Source organism: Mesoplodon densirostris, chromosome 16 (assembly GCF_025265405.1).
Source record: "Mesoplodon densirostris isolate mMesDen1 chromosome 16, mMesDen1 primary haplotype, whole genome shotgun sequence".
Lineage (NCBI taxonomy): Eukaryota > Metazoa > Chordata > Mammalia > Artiodactyla > Ziphiidae > Mesoplodon > Mesoplodon densirostris.
The window spans coordinates 9,139,187-9,154,486 of record NC_082676.1 but is presented as its reverse complement, the minus strand read 5'-3'; the positions used below and the strand labels follow the sequence as shown (position 1 = coordinate 9,154,486).

The window sequence follows — 15,300 nt, the reverse complement described above, 5'->3', positions numbered from 1 at the left end:
GCCCAGTCACCACTGAAAGGCAGCTCAGCCTCCTTGAACAAGAAATCCTCTATCTCTCTCCTCAGCCTGCCAACAAAAGTGCCAATTAGTGCCAATAATAATATACATATTAACAGATTTCTAGACCACAGTCACCAAAACACTAGAGACTCATGACAGGAAGACCTTCCTCCGTGTCATCATTTTATCGTACCTACTGGGTACACGGTGAGAAATTCTTGCGATCCCCTCATTTACGTCTGCCCTGCACACTGTGGAATCTTCATGTGATTTTAAACTGTCATTTAGTTGGGTAGATTGGCGAAAACGATCCTGTCACCACCGGATATGTTTTTAAATGAGGTCTTGATTGAATTCTGGTTTCCTTTTTAAAAATCAACCTTCTTGAGTTTTATATTCTTCTCGGGTTATGACTCTTCCACCTCTGCTGCCACTTGAAAAACTGTCAGTGCTTTTACTGTAAACACTCTACTGTGGATTTTCAAGGCAACTACAAACATGGATGCTTAGCAAAAATCTGATATTTACATCATGCCACCCATGAATTATTTTGCACAATTTCATTTAAACCATTCTGACCGCAGGTTTTTGGAACAAATGAGGTGGTAATTTTTTAAATTGTTTCCTTTTTCTTTTAACCTTTGATTTAAGAGGAAATTTCTAAAGTTTGAGGATTTCAGCATTTATTTAAAGTTTCAACATTTACCTATATAATGATAGGGTAAAAAGTTTGCAGCATATATAGTATATTTTTCTAATGACATTTCTCCTTTTTAAAATCAAGCATTTGGGATAAGACCACCCTAATATTAATATTTGTGTAATATACATCATGGAACAGCTAATGAGCTTTATCCATGACAAAATTCATCCACACTTTCAAAGTAGCGTGAATCTTTTTTGAATCAGAATCTGCTCACATTGAGTGTATTTCCTGATGCTTTGCAGTCTTGGTGCTTATTTGCAGCCTTCATACTTAAAAAGTTTAAATCCACAGCTCAGGTATTTTTGACAACAAGAATGTTGGTGGCTGGGTTGCTCTGAAAAGATGATCTGTGGGGTAGTTCTGTTTTTGTCATTGAGAAAAGTGGATCAGGATGGTTGTAATTCACATCTGATCTAGATCAGGGTTGGGGTGGTGAGATATACCCATCACAGGCTCCGACTGCACTGTTGCAACTGGACTAATCCCCTTTCGTTGTATGATCTATTTGTTCACTCACTCAGATAACTTGTGGACATCTTTCTGTGCCGGGATGCTATCTGAGTGCTGGGAGAAGCAAGGTCTCTGCCTTCAAGGGGACAGACCTTTTACCTTTACATTTAGTGGGAGGACACAATCAATCAATAAACACACAAGATGATTTCAGAGTATGGTCAGTGCCATAGTGCTTTCAGTAAGTAGGTTGATGTGATCTAGAGTTACACTGAGAAGGGACAACTGGTCAGGAAGGGGCCATTTGAGCTGAATTCTAAAGCATGAAAAGGAACCAACTTCCAAAGAGGAAGAGCCTTCCAAGCAGAGAAATCTGCAGTTGCAAAGAACCACAGTCCAGGAAAGGATTGGCAGACGCAAGAAGGAACCAGTAGGTTGTTGTACCATGGGTGTGGAGGGTAAGGCGAGAGTACTGGGCGATAAAGCAAAACGGCAAAAGCCAAGTCCTGCCAACTCTTAAAGACCAGGCGAAGGGTTTGAATTTTATTATAATTTATTTCTATTTGTGCAGCAGAAAGACACTGCTGGAGTTAAAACAGTGAGTCGGCAACTAACATCTTTCATAAAGAATATTCTAGCAGTTAGTTCTCTGGAAAACAGACTAGAGGAAGTGGAAGCAGGAAGCCCGTTTAGTCATGTGAGTGAACAGCAATGGCGACACAGAGCAGTGGCCATGGAGTAGAAGAGAGATGGGCTCTTGACCGTAGAACTTTTAGACGTGGAACCGAGTTGGCCCATGAATTACCTGTCCTGGGAGTGGAGAAGCTTCATGTGGCCACAGTCAGGTGGTGGTAAGGGTTGAACTTAGACATTTAGGTTGGACAGGGAGATGTTTGCCACCATGAAGTTTGATCTTCAACCCAAAGTCAACAAGACGGTTCTGCAGAGGACACTCCCTTCTCCTAGTGCCTCGGTGCAATTGTGATCATTTTCTTTTGCTAAATAAGTATTCATAGGAATAAACTTGCCACTCAGCCACTTCACCAAGATTTACACATGATGCAATCTTATTGAACAAATCATCAGTAGAGAGAGAGACAGATACTCATTATACACACAGATCACCCATATTCTGGCTGTCTTCCCTCTCTCTCCCCTCAGCTGCTGGTGGCAAACAAAACCACTTAAGTGAACAGTTTTAAATGTATAATATTAAAATGTGTTTTTTAAAACTCCTTGGAACCTCCAGCCATTGTTAAAATACACTCACTCTGATGGATGCTTTGGCATTTTTTTTATGAGGCTTTTCAATGCGTTACTTTATCGGGGGCATGAGATTTAGTCTGTTCTGCAGAAGAAAACAGACAAAAAGGGTCTCTCAGCGCGAGTTACTCTTCTGTAAAGGTTATAGTAAACATGTCAATGCCTAATTAAGCAGAAAATTTTATCTGTATTGTGGGGGAGGCATTTGCTGTCTTCGACTTTTCTTCTGGGGAATCCATTTAGAAGGACAAAGTAGATTGTGAAGTTGAGCTGGTCCGGAAAGCTCAGCTTCCAAATGTCAGCATTAAAAAAGAACGCTTCTTTTCTCCTTGTGTGAAAATGACTATATTGGCTGGGCAGATTGTCTGTGGGGTATGTGTGTGTGTGTGTGTGTGTGTGTGTGTGTGCGCGCGTGCACCTGCATATGCAAGCATGCGTGTATGTTTCATCAACACACATACAAGGTAACATGGATTATTTCCCAACTGCCTACTAAGTATCAGGCCCTGTGCTAGGCACTGAAAATAGTGAGATGAATAAAACCTGGCAACATGTTAACCAACCGTAATGAGCAAAAGCCTTCTTTTCTCCCCCTAGATTTCTTCACCTGCTTTGTGTGTAGGTGTATGTGTTCTTTGTTTCAGGGATCATATCACCCATAGGTGTGATGACTATATAGCTTAGCCTGGAACAGTCCTGGCTAATATGTATCATCCCAGTGTATGAGTAATAAAGCCCTTTTAATTCTCAAAAGTAACCCTGTTTTTAATTGGTAAAATTTGCCTGATTCTTTTGGAGTATTTTGCTTGGCTCTGTAACAAGTCATTTATTAATTTTGTTAATAGACCTTTTCCTTCATCTTAATGGTATGACTATTTCTACAAACATACAAACTAGTCCAGGAAAAAGAAAACACGATGAGGATGGGGTCAGGGTGGGGTGTGATCTAATTCAGTTATTCTAAGCTAGGGTTTTCTTGCAAGTAGTGACCACTTATTAACGACTGTTTGCCTGGATTGAGAAGCTTCTTTTTCTTCAAATCAATTTATGGAACTAGAGACCAGCACCCCCAGTTTAATGAAAAATCCACTTGTCAACCTGCTAGGAAAGCAAAAACACAACACCAATAACAACAACAAAAAAATGGAACACAACCACAAAACCACTGGCAAGGCTGAGTTTTTACATTTCATTTTGTTTTACACTATCACGCCCTTAAAATTGTGGGCTCTCCTCCACAGTATTCCTACAGTTCTCCCCTCTGAGGTGGTTATATATTTGGTGACATTTCAAAGAAACCCCATGGCTTGACCTTTAACCTTTGGGTCTCTGCAAAGTTTTCTTATTTATTAGATTGGTACTAAAAAGAGAGTGGAACCTAGGGGTTAAGACCATGGATTCTCTCATCACACAGGCTGGGTTCAGGCCTGACCCTGCAATGCTAACTATGTGGCCTTGGGAAAAATTTCTCAAGCTCAGAGCCTCAGTTTCTGCATCTGTGAAATGAAAATAATAATAGTTTCTACTTCGTGTGGATATTAGATAAAATGAAAGAATGTATTTGCAATAGTTAGCACAGGTCCTAGGAGATAATAATTAATAAATATTCTTCATCTTCAGTGTGGTATATATACACATATGTGCAGATATAAATATATATATATATATATACACACACATACATATATAATGCAATACTACTCAGCCACAAAAAAAGAATGAAATATTGCCATTTGCAGCAACATGGGTGGACTGAGAGATTATCGTACTAAATGAAGTAAGTCAAACAGAGAAAGACAAATATTATAGGGTATCATTTATATGTGGAATCTGAAAAGCAATACAAATGAACTTATTTACAAAACAGAAACAGACTCACAGACATAGAAAACAAATTTATGGTTACCAAAGAGGAGGCAGGGGAGGGATAACAGATACACACTACTGTATATAAAATAGGTAACCAACAAGGATTTACTGCATAGCACAGGGAACTATATTCAATATCTTATAATAACCTATAATGGAAAAGATGTATATATAAATATGTGTATAACAGAATCACTTTGCTGTACACCAGAAACTAACACATTATTGTAAATCAGCTACAGTTCAAGTTTTACAAAACCCTAATTTTGGAAAATAAATAAGTAAATAAAAATCTGAAAAAAAGTATTCTTCATTTTCAGTCTTTGGAGCCCTTGGAGTTCCTGACTGCAGGTGACTTACTCCTAATAATTCCCCTTCTCCCTCTCTGCCTGCCTCTCAGGAGAGACCTCCAATGCTTGATCACCCCTTTTTCAAGTCTGATACCTGGTGAATGGAAGTAACAGCATTGTCCTAGGGTTTCTCCCAAGTACCCACCTGCACTGAGAGGGGAGATAGGACGTCATAAGGAAAATACTGCATTGAGATCATGCAGCCCTTACACATCTAAGACTGAATCTCCCTTGCTTTGGTACTTCTTTGGTTGCATTTTATCCACGTGGCTCTGAAAAGGGCAGGTGAAGAAAATGAGCACATGAGCATAAATAGTCACATTCCTCATCTCCATTGATGGGTATTTGCCCATTAATTCCCTTTGTACCTGCTCTCTCATGCCTTCATTTTCCCTATGCAATTACTGGTCCTAAATCCTTTCAGAGAAGGGAAAGCATGCATCCCCAATAGCATTTTGCATCTACAAATCAAACGTATAATTGGCATCTCATGACGGGTACCCACAAATCATAGTGCATTTGAAATTACAGGCACAAGATCGAGAGGGCATTTTCAGCCTTTTCTGAAAAGGTCTTCATAAACCTGTTTGAGAATAATAGGATAGTTCCCAAATCTCCCATTCTAACACCATTTGCTATTATTTTAAAATCATTATATTTGCTGAGCTTACATAATTTTTCAGCTATCAATGGAAGATTTTATTTGATACTCCATAATCTCTCTTCCTGCTGTGAGACTCTCTACAAATAAAAATGTTATGACAAAAAGGACCCTTGCTATCAAAAATGTAATGGCTATGCATCCAAATTACTTCTGAGCACTCAAAAATGAGTGTATGCCAACAGGGCCAAGTGTCTTGGTAAACCTTACCATGAGGATGCTAAGGGTCAAGTCTTAGTTTTCTTATGAGCCAATGTCCTTCTTGTAGAGCTATGTCTGTAACAGGATCTGAATTTCAGTCCAGCTTTCCTGAAAGTCATACATGTGAATTTAGTGACTGTCCCATTATAGGAGTATTAGAGTGATATTCCTTAAACATGAAAATTATTAACTTGGAATTCTAGGCACTTATAAAGAATTATGACTCCTACCAATTTTTTTAAAAAGGCGTTAGATGGCACAAAAGACATCATTTGGTTTTTTCCTGTATCCGTTGCTTGCAGTTCATAAAAGTGTCGATTAAATTGTTAGTTCCATATGGGAAGCACTTTGTCTAAGTGGGGAAATTGGGATGGGATATGTCACCTGCTACTGTTATCTCATCTCTTCTTCTTCTCTTGCAGGCTACGCCCAGGAAGAACAGCTGAAGGAAGAGGAGGAAATAAAAGAAGAGGAGGAAGAGGAAGACAGTGGTTCAGTAGCTCAGCTTCAGGGCAGCAATGACCCAGGGACAGACGAGGAGCTAGAAACGGGCCCCGAGCAGAAAGGCTGCTTCAGCTACCAGAACTCTCCAGGAAGTCACCTGTCCAATCAGGACGCCGAGAATGAGTCCTTGCTGAGTGATGCCAGTGACCAGGTGTCAGACATCAAGAGTGTGTGTGGCCGAGATGCCTTGGACAAGAAAGCGAGTGCGCACCCCAAGCTTCCAAACGAAGCCCACAGTTGCATGGATAAAATGACCGCCGTCTACGCCAACATCTTGTCTGATTCCTACTGGTCGGGCCTGGGTCTTGGCTTCAAACTGTCCAACAGCGAGAGGCGGAATTGTGACCCCCGAAATGGCAGCAACAAGACTGATTTCGATTGGCACCAAGACGCTCTGTCCAAAAGCCTACAGCAGAACTTGCCTTCCAGATCCGTGTCAAAGCCCAGCCTGTTCAGCTCGGTCCAGCTGTACCGGCAGAGCAGTAAGATGTGCGGGACCGTTTTCACTGGGGCCAGCAGGTTCCGGTGCCGGCAGTGCAGCGCCGCCTATGACACCCTGGTCGAGTTGACTGTGCACATGAACGAAACGGGCCACTATCAAGATGACAACCGCAAAAAGGACAAGCTCAGACCCACGAGCTATTCAAAGCCCCGGAAAAGGGCTTTCCAGGATATGGACAAGGAGGATGCTCAAAAGGTCCTGAAGTGTATGTTTTGTGGCGACTCCTTCGATTCCCTCCAAGATTTGAGCGTCCACATGATCAAAACAAAACATTACCAAAAAGTGCCTTTGAAGGAACCAGTACCGACCATTTCATCAAAAATGGTCACTCCGGCGAAGAAACGCATCTTTGACATCAATCGGCCATGTTCCCCCGATTCGACCACAGGATCGTTTGCAGATTCGTTTCCTTCTCAGAAGAACGCCAACTTACAGCTGTCCTCCAACAATCGCTACGGCTACCAAAATGGCGCCAGCTACACCTGGCAGTTTGAGGCCTGCAAGTCCCAGATCCTGAAGTGCATGGAGTGTGGGAGCTCCCACGATACTTTGCAGCAGCTCACCACCCACATGATGGTCACCGGTCACTTTCTCAAGGTCACCAGCTCTGCCTCCAAGAAAGGGAAGCAGCTGGTGCTAGACCCTCTCGCCATGGAGAAGATGCAGTCATTGTCGGATGCCCCAAACAGTGATTCTCTGGCTCCCAAGCCATCGAGTAACTCAGCTTCTGACTGCACAGCTTCTACAACTGAGTTAAAGAGAGAGGGTAAAAAAGAAAAACCAGAGCAGATCAACAAGGATGAGAAAGTCATGAAAAGCGAGGACTGTGAAGACCCTCTACAAAAACCCTTAGACCCTACGATAAAATATCAGTATCTAAGGGAGGAGGATTTGGAAGACGGCTCAAAGGGTGGAGGGGACATTTTGAAGTCACTGGAAAATACTGTCACCACCGCCATCAACAAAGCCCAAAATGGGGCTCCCAGCTGGAGCGCGTACCCCAGCATCCATGCCGCCTACCAGCTGTCAGAGGGCACCAAGCCTTCTTTGCCGATGGGCTCCCAGGTACTGCAGATTCGACCCAACCTCACCAACAAGCTAAGGCCAATTGCACCCAAGTGGAAAGTGATGCCGCTGGTTTCTGTGCCCACAAGCCTGACCCCATACACACAAGTTAAGAAGGAACCCGAAGACAAAGATGAAGTGAAGGAGTGTGGGAAAGAGAGTCCCCGTGAAGAGGCATCCTCCTTCAGCCACAGCGAGGGGGATTCTTTCTCCAAATGTGAGCCCCCTTCAGAATCCAAAAAGGCTGAGCCTTGTCCCCGGAAGGAGGAGGACAAGCGGATGAAAGAAGGTGGTGAGAAAGAGAAACCCCAGCCCTTGGAGCCAGCATCTTCTCTCAGCAACGGCTGTGCCCTCGCCAACCATGCTTCGGCCCTGCCGTGCATCAACCCGCTCAGTGCCCTGCAGTCTGTCCTGAACAATCACCTGGGCAAAGCTACGGAACCCTTGCGCTCTCCTTCCTGCTCCAGCCCAAGCTCAAGCACAATGTCGATGTTTCATAAGTCGAATCTCAGTGTCGTGGACAAGCCGGTTTTGAGTCCTGTCTCCACAAGGCCGGCCAGCGTGTCCAGACGCTACCTGTTTGAGAACAACGATCAGCCAATCGACCTGACCAAGTCCAAAAGCAAGAAGGCTGAGTCCTCGCAAGCACAATCCTGTACGTCCCCACCCCAGAAGCACGCTCTGTCTGATATCGCTGACATGGTCAAAGTCCTCCCCAAAGCCACCACCCCAAAGCCTGCTGCTTCCTCCAGGGTCCCTCCCGTGAAGCTGGAGATGGATGTCAGGCGCTTTGAGGATGTGTCCAGCGAAGTCTCAACCTTGCATAAAAGAAAAGGCCGGCAGTCCAACTGGAACCCTCAGCATCTTCTGATCCTGCAGGCTCAGTTTGCCTCCAGCCTCTTCCAGACATCGGAGGGCAAATACCTGCTGTCCGATCTGGGCCCACAAGAGCGAATGCAGATCTCGAAGTTTACGGGGCTCTCGATGACCACCATCAGCCACTGGCTCGCCAACGTCAAGTACCAACTTAGGAAAACGGGCGGGACCAAATTTCTGAAAAACATGGACAAAGGACAGCCTGTCTTCTATTGCAGCGACTGTGTCTCCCAGTTCAGAACCCCTTCTACCTACATCAGCCACTTAGAATCTCACCTAGGTTTCCAAATGAAGGACATGACCCGTGTGGCCGTGGAACAACAAAGCAAAGTGGAGCGAGAGATCTCCCGGGTATCGTCGGCTCAGAGGTCACCGGAAACCATAGCTGGCGAAGAGGACACAGACTCTAAATTCAAGTGTAAGTTGTGCTGTCGGACATTTGTGAGCAAACACGCAGTAAAACTCCACCTAAGCAAAACGCACAGCAAGTCACCCGAACACCATTCACAGTTTGTAACAGACGTGGATGAAGAATAGCTCTGCAGGTATGGGTTTGCTCCCACGTGGTCGTGACAGTCACTTTGTGGGGAGCTTCTAGAAGGGAGATGGGTCTATTTAGAGGCAGCTGACATCTCCCTATACCAAGAGCACGGTAGCCTGCTGGAATAGCACGCATTTTTATGGAAGACTAGAACATGATGTTTAAGCCCTAGCCATTCTCTCAATCTCTCCAGTTCAGCATTGGGAAATAGAATAAAATGGGTTCAGAGAGATGGAGCTCAGAGGTTACTGCTTCTTGATACCCAAGGCCCTCTTAGTTACCCAAGGCCCAACTTTCAAGGTCCAGCCAAGGCTACACCTCATTTTAGTTGATAAGTACTGACGTTTCTTACTGTCCCATTTCACCACCTCACCTTCCGAGAGTAACGCAAATGACTTACAAGGTGATGAAAATTCTTTTTAAGAAGTGAGCAAGTGAATAAAGATTGTAGGGTTCCTGGGGGCAGCCACTATACAGAAATTTCTTAATCAACTCATGAATTGTTTAAAGCTGGCTTTATTATGATTACTAGTGATTAATGCTTTTTGCAGCTTCCTTGCAGCAATTGCTCCCTTCCACTCCCTCCCCTTTATTTCCTGTCCATTAGGTCTCCTGTGAAAGGGCATATGCCCTGTAGTTGGATGGGAGGAAAATACTCTTCTCTGCAGAACACTGAGATGAAAAGAGAGGAAGCTTATTTTCCTCCCTCGTCTTTTGGTTGTCCTGAAGCTAAAGCTAATATCAGTCCACCTTTAGCAAAGGTAGATGCAATGCATGGCTTTGAGATTGTATTTTATATAAAGACGCAAATGACGTTCTGCACACTCATTGCCAAGGCACGTGGGGTCCCACAGCTTGAGATAATTTGCATCACGTATCATCAAAGTTCCATGCCTGGCAGAGTCACCATTGCCCAGACTACCTATGTCACCTTCAGGAAAGAGGACGGACACCAAGGTCAAGTACCTTGGCAGACTAGTCCCCCCAGCCATTTTCAAACGTTGAGCATAAGCAAGGCTGAACTTCTTTTCACTGCCCTTTATGTATTTTCTCTACCTCCTTTTCTCTCCCCTCCAGCATGATACCCCCACGTGCTAGGGACCATCAGATGTTCAGGTTGGGGTGTTAGGCCACACCCCATAATGGGACCCAACCTGACTTAAACCTTTGGTCCTTGCCAGCCCAGTTTATGTCATGCTAGGTTATAGATTAGCTCTTTTGGTTAAGATATGAGATACGAACAGCTCATACTAGCATACACTTGACCCTTAAACAACTTGGGGGTGAGGGGTGCCAACCCTCTGTGCAGTGGAAAATCCGTGTGTAACTTATAGTAGGCCCTCCCTACGGTGTAGCCTGCCTATCCCTGCTTCCTCTGTATCCGAGCTTCCACACACGCAGATTCAACCAGCCCTGAGCTATGTAGTATTTACGCTTGAAAAAAATCCATGTATAAGTGGACTCAGGCAGCTCCAACCCATGTTGTTCAAGGATCAACTGTATAAGCCCTTGCCACCTCCTCCTGTCAGAGCACTTGTTAAATAGGAGACTTTCGGATCAAGCCACCAAGCCACGAGCACTAGCAGAGTTCCAGGTGGGGACGGCTATGTATATGAGGCGGCTTTGGGCTCACTTCACATCACATAGGGAGGGTCACTGAATGCACGGATGGTCAGAATGAAATGAAGGGTTAAAAACTGGGGCTGTTGCCTCGGTGAGAAGATCTAAGAGCTTCTGACAATGGGGGAACCCATCCTATCACTCTAATGGCTAATGGTTCTCTGGGCCCAAATGAAGGCTTTTGTTTTGTTTGCATGTTTTTATCATGATAATTAAAGTGTATTACTGGCAGATTCCTCTCTTGCTTTCCAAGCATGATTTGTTCAGCTCATACTATTGAAAGAAAAGCTGAAATGCATCTATTGAATCTAAATGTGAGTTTGGGTCTCCAGGACACCTATTTATTTGCTATATAACATTTTAATTTTTATGTAACTTACTATTATGCTTTCCTGGTCCTTCAAAAGAGAGAAAAATAGATGGATATACACAGAACACACAGAGATAAATGCTTCCAATCCTGTAGTGGTAGGTCCAAGGCATGGTGGAAAGGACAAATAGGCAGTGTTTATCTGTGCTGCAGTGAAGACCGATTTTCCACAGTTTAGGTTTGTAATCATTTTTAAAAAATTAATATCACAGCCAAAACATTGCAGTATGTAAATGGAGGGAGGGAAAGAAAGCCTCAGTCAAAATCTGAAATGCACAAACCTGTTCTAGAGAAGCAAAGAAAAACCAATAATTTGGAAAAACTGACACAAAGGTACTTACAAGTCTATTAAATACATAGATAAGATAGCTCTTTTCTCATCCCTCTGCATTTGTACAGAATAAACATTTCTGATTTGGACCTTCAAAGCACCATATTACAAAGTTATCCTTATATGAAAATGAAGCCCCGTCAATGCTGTGATTCTGAGAGAGGACAGCAGAAAAACAGGCTTGAGTGTTTGGAACTCATTCAAAGTGTATGTGTTGTGTGCATACAAAAAATGATGCAGGTGCTCGGTGTTTGTGTTGATACTAAAGATCTCCCGTTATCTGCCTGAATGGCTCCCACGTCTGCACAAAGGTGGCTTTCTGATGCCCGTCACCTAGAAAAGAATTCCTCCACCCTACGGGTCCACTTTTAGAACAATAGGTGTGCAAAACCTTGCCCACGGCTTCGAATTATGCATGTATGTTTTCAAATGATCACAAAATGAGATCCCTGTTATCTGGAACTCTGGTTTTAGTTGGTGTGCATGATAGCACAAATTGTGCAAGATGACATGTTGTCTCAGTAAGGATGGTCAAGATTTTATGGAAAATTTGGGGGGGGAGCTTTACCATACCTGTGTTCTGTGCAAGATGAGAATTTTTACCTGAATTTTCTTTCTTTTCTTAGATATGTCTTAAATTCTCTGCCAAATATTAAATGCAACTTTTCATTAAAACTTAATTAGAAAATGTTCAATGTGCATCCCTAATTTAGGATATAAGTAATCTAAAACAATTTCAATAGATATTTGTATATACCTTTGAAAACCACATGCACTTGAATAACAGAAATTAAACAAAGAACAAATCAATGAGTCTAGAATGCATAAGGACCTGAAATTATAGTCATTACCGTGTAACGTAGTGTACAAGACTGTACAAGTTTAGCAGCACAACTAGCCTTGAAATTGATGGAAGGAATGAATCTAAAACCCATGTTCAGTGTGAACAGCATGTAGGTTCCCAGATAAAATACAGGATGTCCAGGTAAATTAGAATTTCAGGTAAATGACAAATAAGTTTTTAGAATAAGCATGTCCCAAATATTGCATGGGCCATATTTATACTAAAAAAAAAAAGTGTTCATTGTTTATCCGAGATTCAAATTGAACTGGGCATTCTGTATTTTTATTGGCTAAATCTGGCAACCCTAACAGCATGGGTTATATGGCAGCCTGGGAAGAACAAAATGAGCTGGACCAACTAATGTCTATTAGAGGCATCACCCTTGCCTTCATCCAGCAAATAATATTCTTTCTTGCCTTCCTTTCTTTTTTTCCCCTCCCTCCTTCCCTTCCTCCCTCCCTCCTTCCCTCCTTCCTTCCTGTCTTCTCTCCTCTCTTTCATCTTTCAACAAATATTGGCTGTGATTTTACTGTGCACCGGACTCTATTAGCAAAGGCTCTGTGATGGAGAGCGAACAGTCGTGCTGATTATACTAGCCAAATGTGCCAGGGCTGCAGCAAGCACATCACTGACGTTATTTCACTTGATACTCACAAACAGCCCTATGAAGTAGGGTTGATTCAGCCACGTTACAGGGGAGGAACTGGAAGCAGAGAGATTCTGCATGAATTTCTCAAACTCCCACCATCTCTGAGCCTCACTCATTCAGTATCACCCGTCTAGGAAGACAACACACCATGCCAAGCACTGTGCTAATCCCAGGGAATAAGCCAGTGGCCAGGACAAGAGTCTGCCTTGGAGGCTCGTGGGAGGCACAGAGACGGGCAGCTCTGGGGTAAACGCCGAAAGGAGCACACAGGAGGGCATCTGGCCAGTCCTGGGGGAAGCCGAGGAGGGGAATGGTGGTACCAGGGGCAGTGTGATGTCAGGGCTGCCGAGTCCTGCAGGCCTGGGTTCAAACCCTAACTCACCCACTGTCTCTTAGATATGCCCCACTTCTGTGTCTATAAAACATGGACATAATTCTCCCCTCACAGAAAAGTTGTGAGAATTAAGTAAATGTACGAAATTCTTGTCCGTGAAACCTGGCTCATAGGAGGTTCACGAGAAGAGTTAGTTCTAGGCAGTGCCTACGGGCCCATACCGTGTTCTTCAGCTTCACCAAAAGTGTATAGAACTCACAGAGTGTTCCCAGGTTGAGCTATTTAATACTAGGCAGGTGCCCCAAGGAAACCTTGACCTACCATTTAATTACAAATGATAGCAATGACAGCAAAACTACCACCTCTTGGCCTCTTTCTATGAGTCGGGCACGGGTATTCAGATCATCCTGATTTTGCAAAAAGCTTAAGGGCCTCCGTGATTTGTCTAAGAGCACACAGTGAGCATAGAGGTGGGATTCGAACCCAGGACTGCCCAACGCTCATCAAGTTTCTTCTGCTTCTTGGCTTCTCCTCCGTCTTGCCTGATGGTTTCCAGGTGCTACCCGCGGCCAGGAATACATCCAACAGCTCAGAAAAAAAGTCTATAAAATGTGGTGTAAGGGTGGAGAGATGATAAGGGTTCTCCTTGGCCTCTGGGAGGCTCCAGCTGCAAATCAAATACCACAACTCAGGGGCCTGGGACTGACCTGGGGGAAGAAGCAACACATCCTCACTCTCTTCATTGTAATTTCCTTGTTCAGTCAGGTGATCATACAATTACCATAGAGCGTCTCACCAAGAAATGACCCAAATTCCAGGGAAAATAGATGTGTGAGAATTTTTTAATCCTCATCCAGACTCTAATTTGGGGGAAGCAAAATGAGAATTTGGAAACAGGGCATTTGACCATGAGACCGCGGCATTTCTAACGCAGCAAGAAACAAACGCGTCACCTCTTTTCACGTTTTCATTTCACCCGAGCGATCTGGCTTAACCCCTCTTTTGCATCAATGCATCTCCGTCTCCGCTGCACTTTCCCCCCTCATTTGGACTTCTGAATGCTCAAATCCTGACGGGTATAATTTGGTGCTTTAATATAGAGTAACACTATTTTTCATTTACTCCAATCTACCGTCAGTATCATCTTTTCATTTAACCAGATGCAATTCTTTTTTCTTTCGCTAAATTGAAAATCCATGAGCGACAGGGAGTGCAATGTTTTAATTAGCTCATATTTTTTATATGGATTTATGTCTTTAAAATACATTTGTGTAATTCTTCAGCGAAATTAAAAACGTCTTTCTGCAAAAGTGAGGAGAGGAAAATAAAGAGCTAAATTGTGTCATTAGCTTAGGTAGATACAGACGGAGAGCAGGATCTAGTTGAGAGACACACACCAATCACAGGGCCTCTGCCTGGGCGGAATTTGAACTTGCCCTTCATTGAAAGAAGTCTTTCTCTGTAAAGATTTTTCGAAAATGGCTTGAGGTTGGTTTTTTATTAGGCCCCTAGTAAGTAAACAAGCAGTTACCTTCACCGAACTAATTTGAAACTGAACCTGCCGCCAAACAAAACAGGAAAAAAAAAAAAAAAAAAAAAACAGAAGTCATCATGATAAACAGTTTTCTCCTGCATTTCTCTCTTTGTCTTTTTTTTTAACGATCAAGTTTAAAGCGTTCCACGGTGTTTTTTTCCTACTTTATAGGAGACAAGTGACATTCCATGGTAAATGAGAGAAAAAGCCATGCAGAACTGAAATCTTTCTAATGCATTGACACCAACTTGCCCTCTATTGTTGGAAATGAGCAGGCGCTCATGATTGTTCATCAAACAGCTCCTAATGCAGTTAAAGCATTCAGCTATAATTTCTCCTTGCATTTATAATTACTGTCATAGACTGCACACCTCGGTGAGCAGATTAAAGCTATAAACTATTTAGCCGTGGCTCTAAGACGAGGAACTTGATTTGTCTGGCAGGAGTTATTTGTTAGGGAGCTTGACACTTCACATAAAAATGACTCAACTTGATGAAGAACAATGCAGTTTTAGCAATGCGGAGATTTTAAATCAGTCACGACGCCACGCCCTGCAAGAATCGCAGGGCAGTTTGTTAAATGATATGTAGGCCACGGAGATAACGGAATGCATAAAGGGTACCAAAATA

The 15,300-nt window shown here is 43.2% G+C and overlaps 1 protein-coding gene across 1 annotated transcript in view; it reads left to right on the top strand.

Annotated features, from left to right (window-relative positions):
• TSHZ2 (teashirt zinc finger homeobox 2) overlaps positions 1–10,832 on the top strand; it is a 276,285-nt gene extending 265,453 nt beyond the window's left edge. The window contains exon 2 of the mRNA XM_060078936.1: positions 5,923–10,832. Within this exon, the coding sequence (XP_059934919.1) occupies positions 5,923–8,984 (3,062 nt within the window). The 3' untranslated portion in view covers positions 8,985–10,832. The remainder of the gene's footprint in view (positions 1–5,922) is intronic.
• The last annotated feature ends 4,468 nt before the right edge of the window (positions 10,833–15,300 follow it).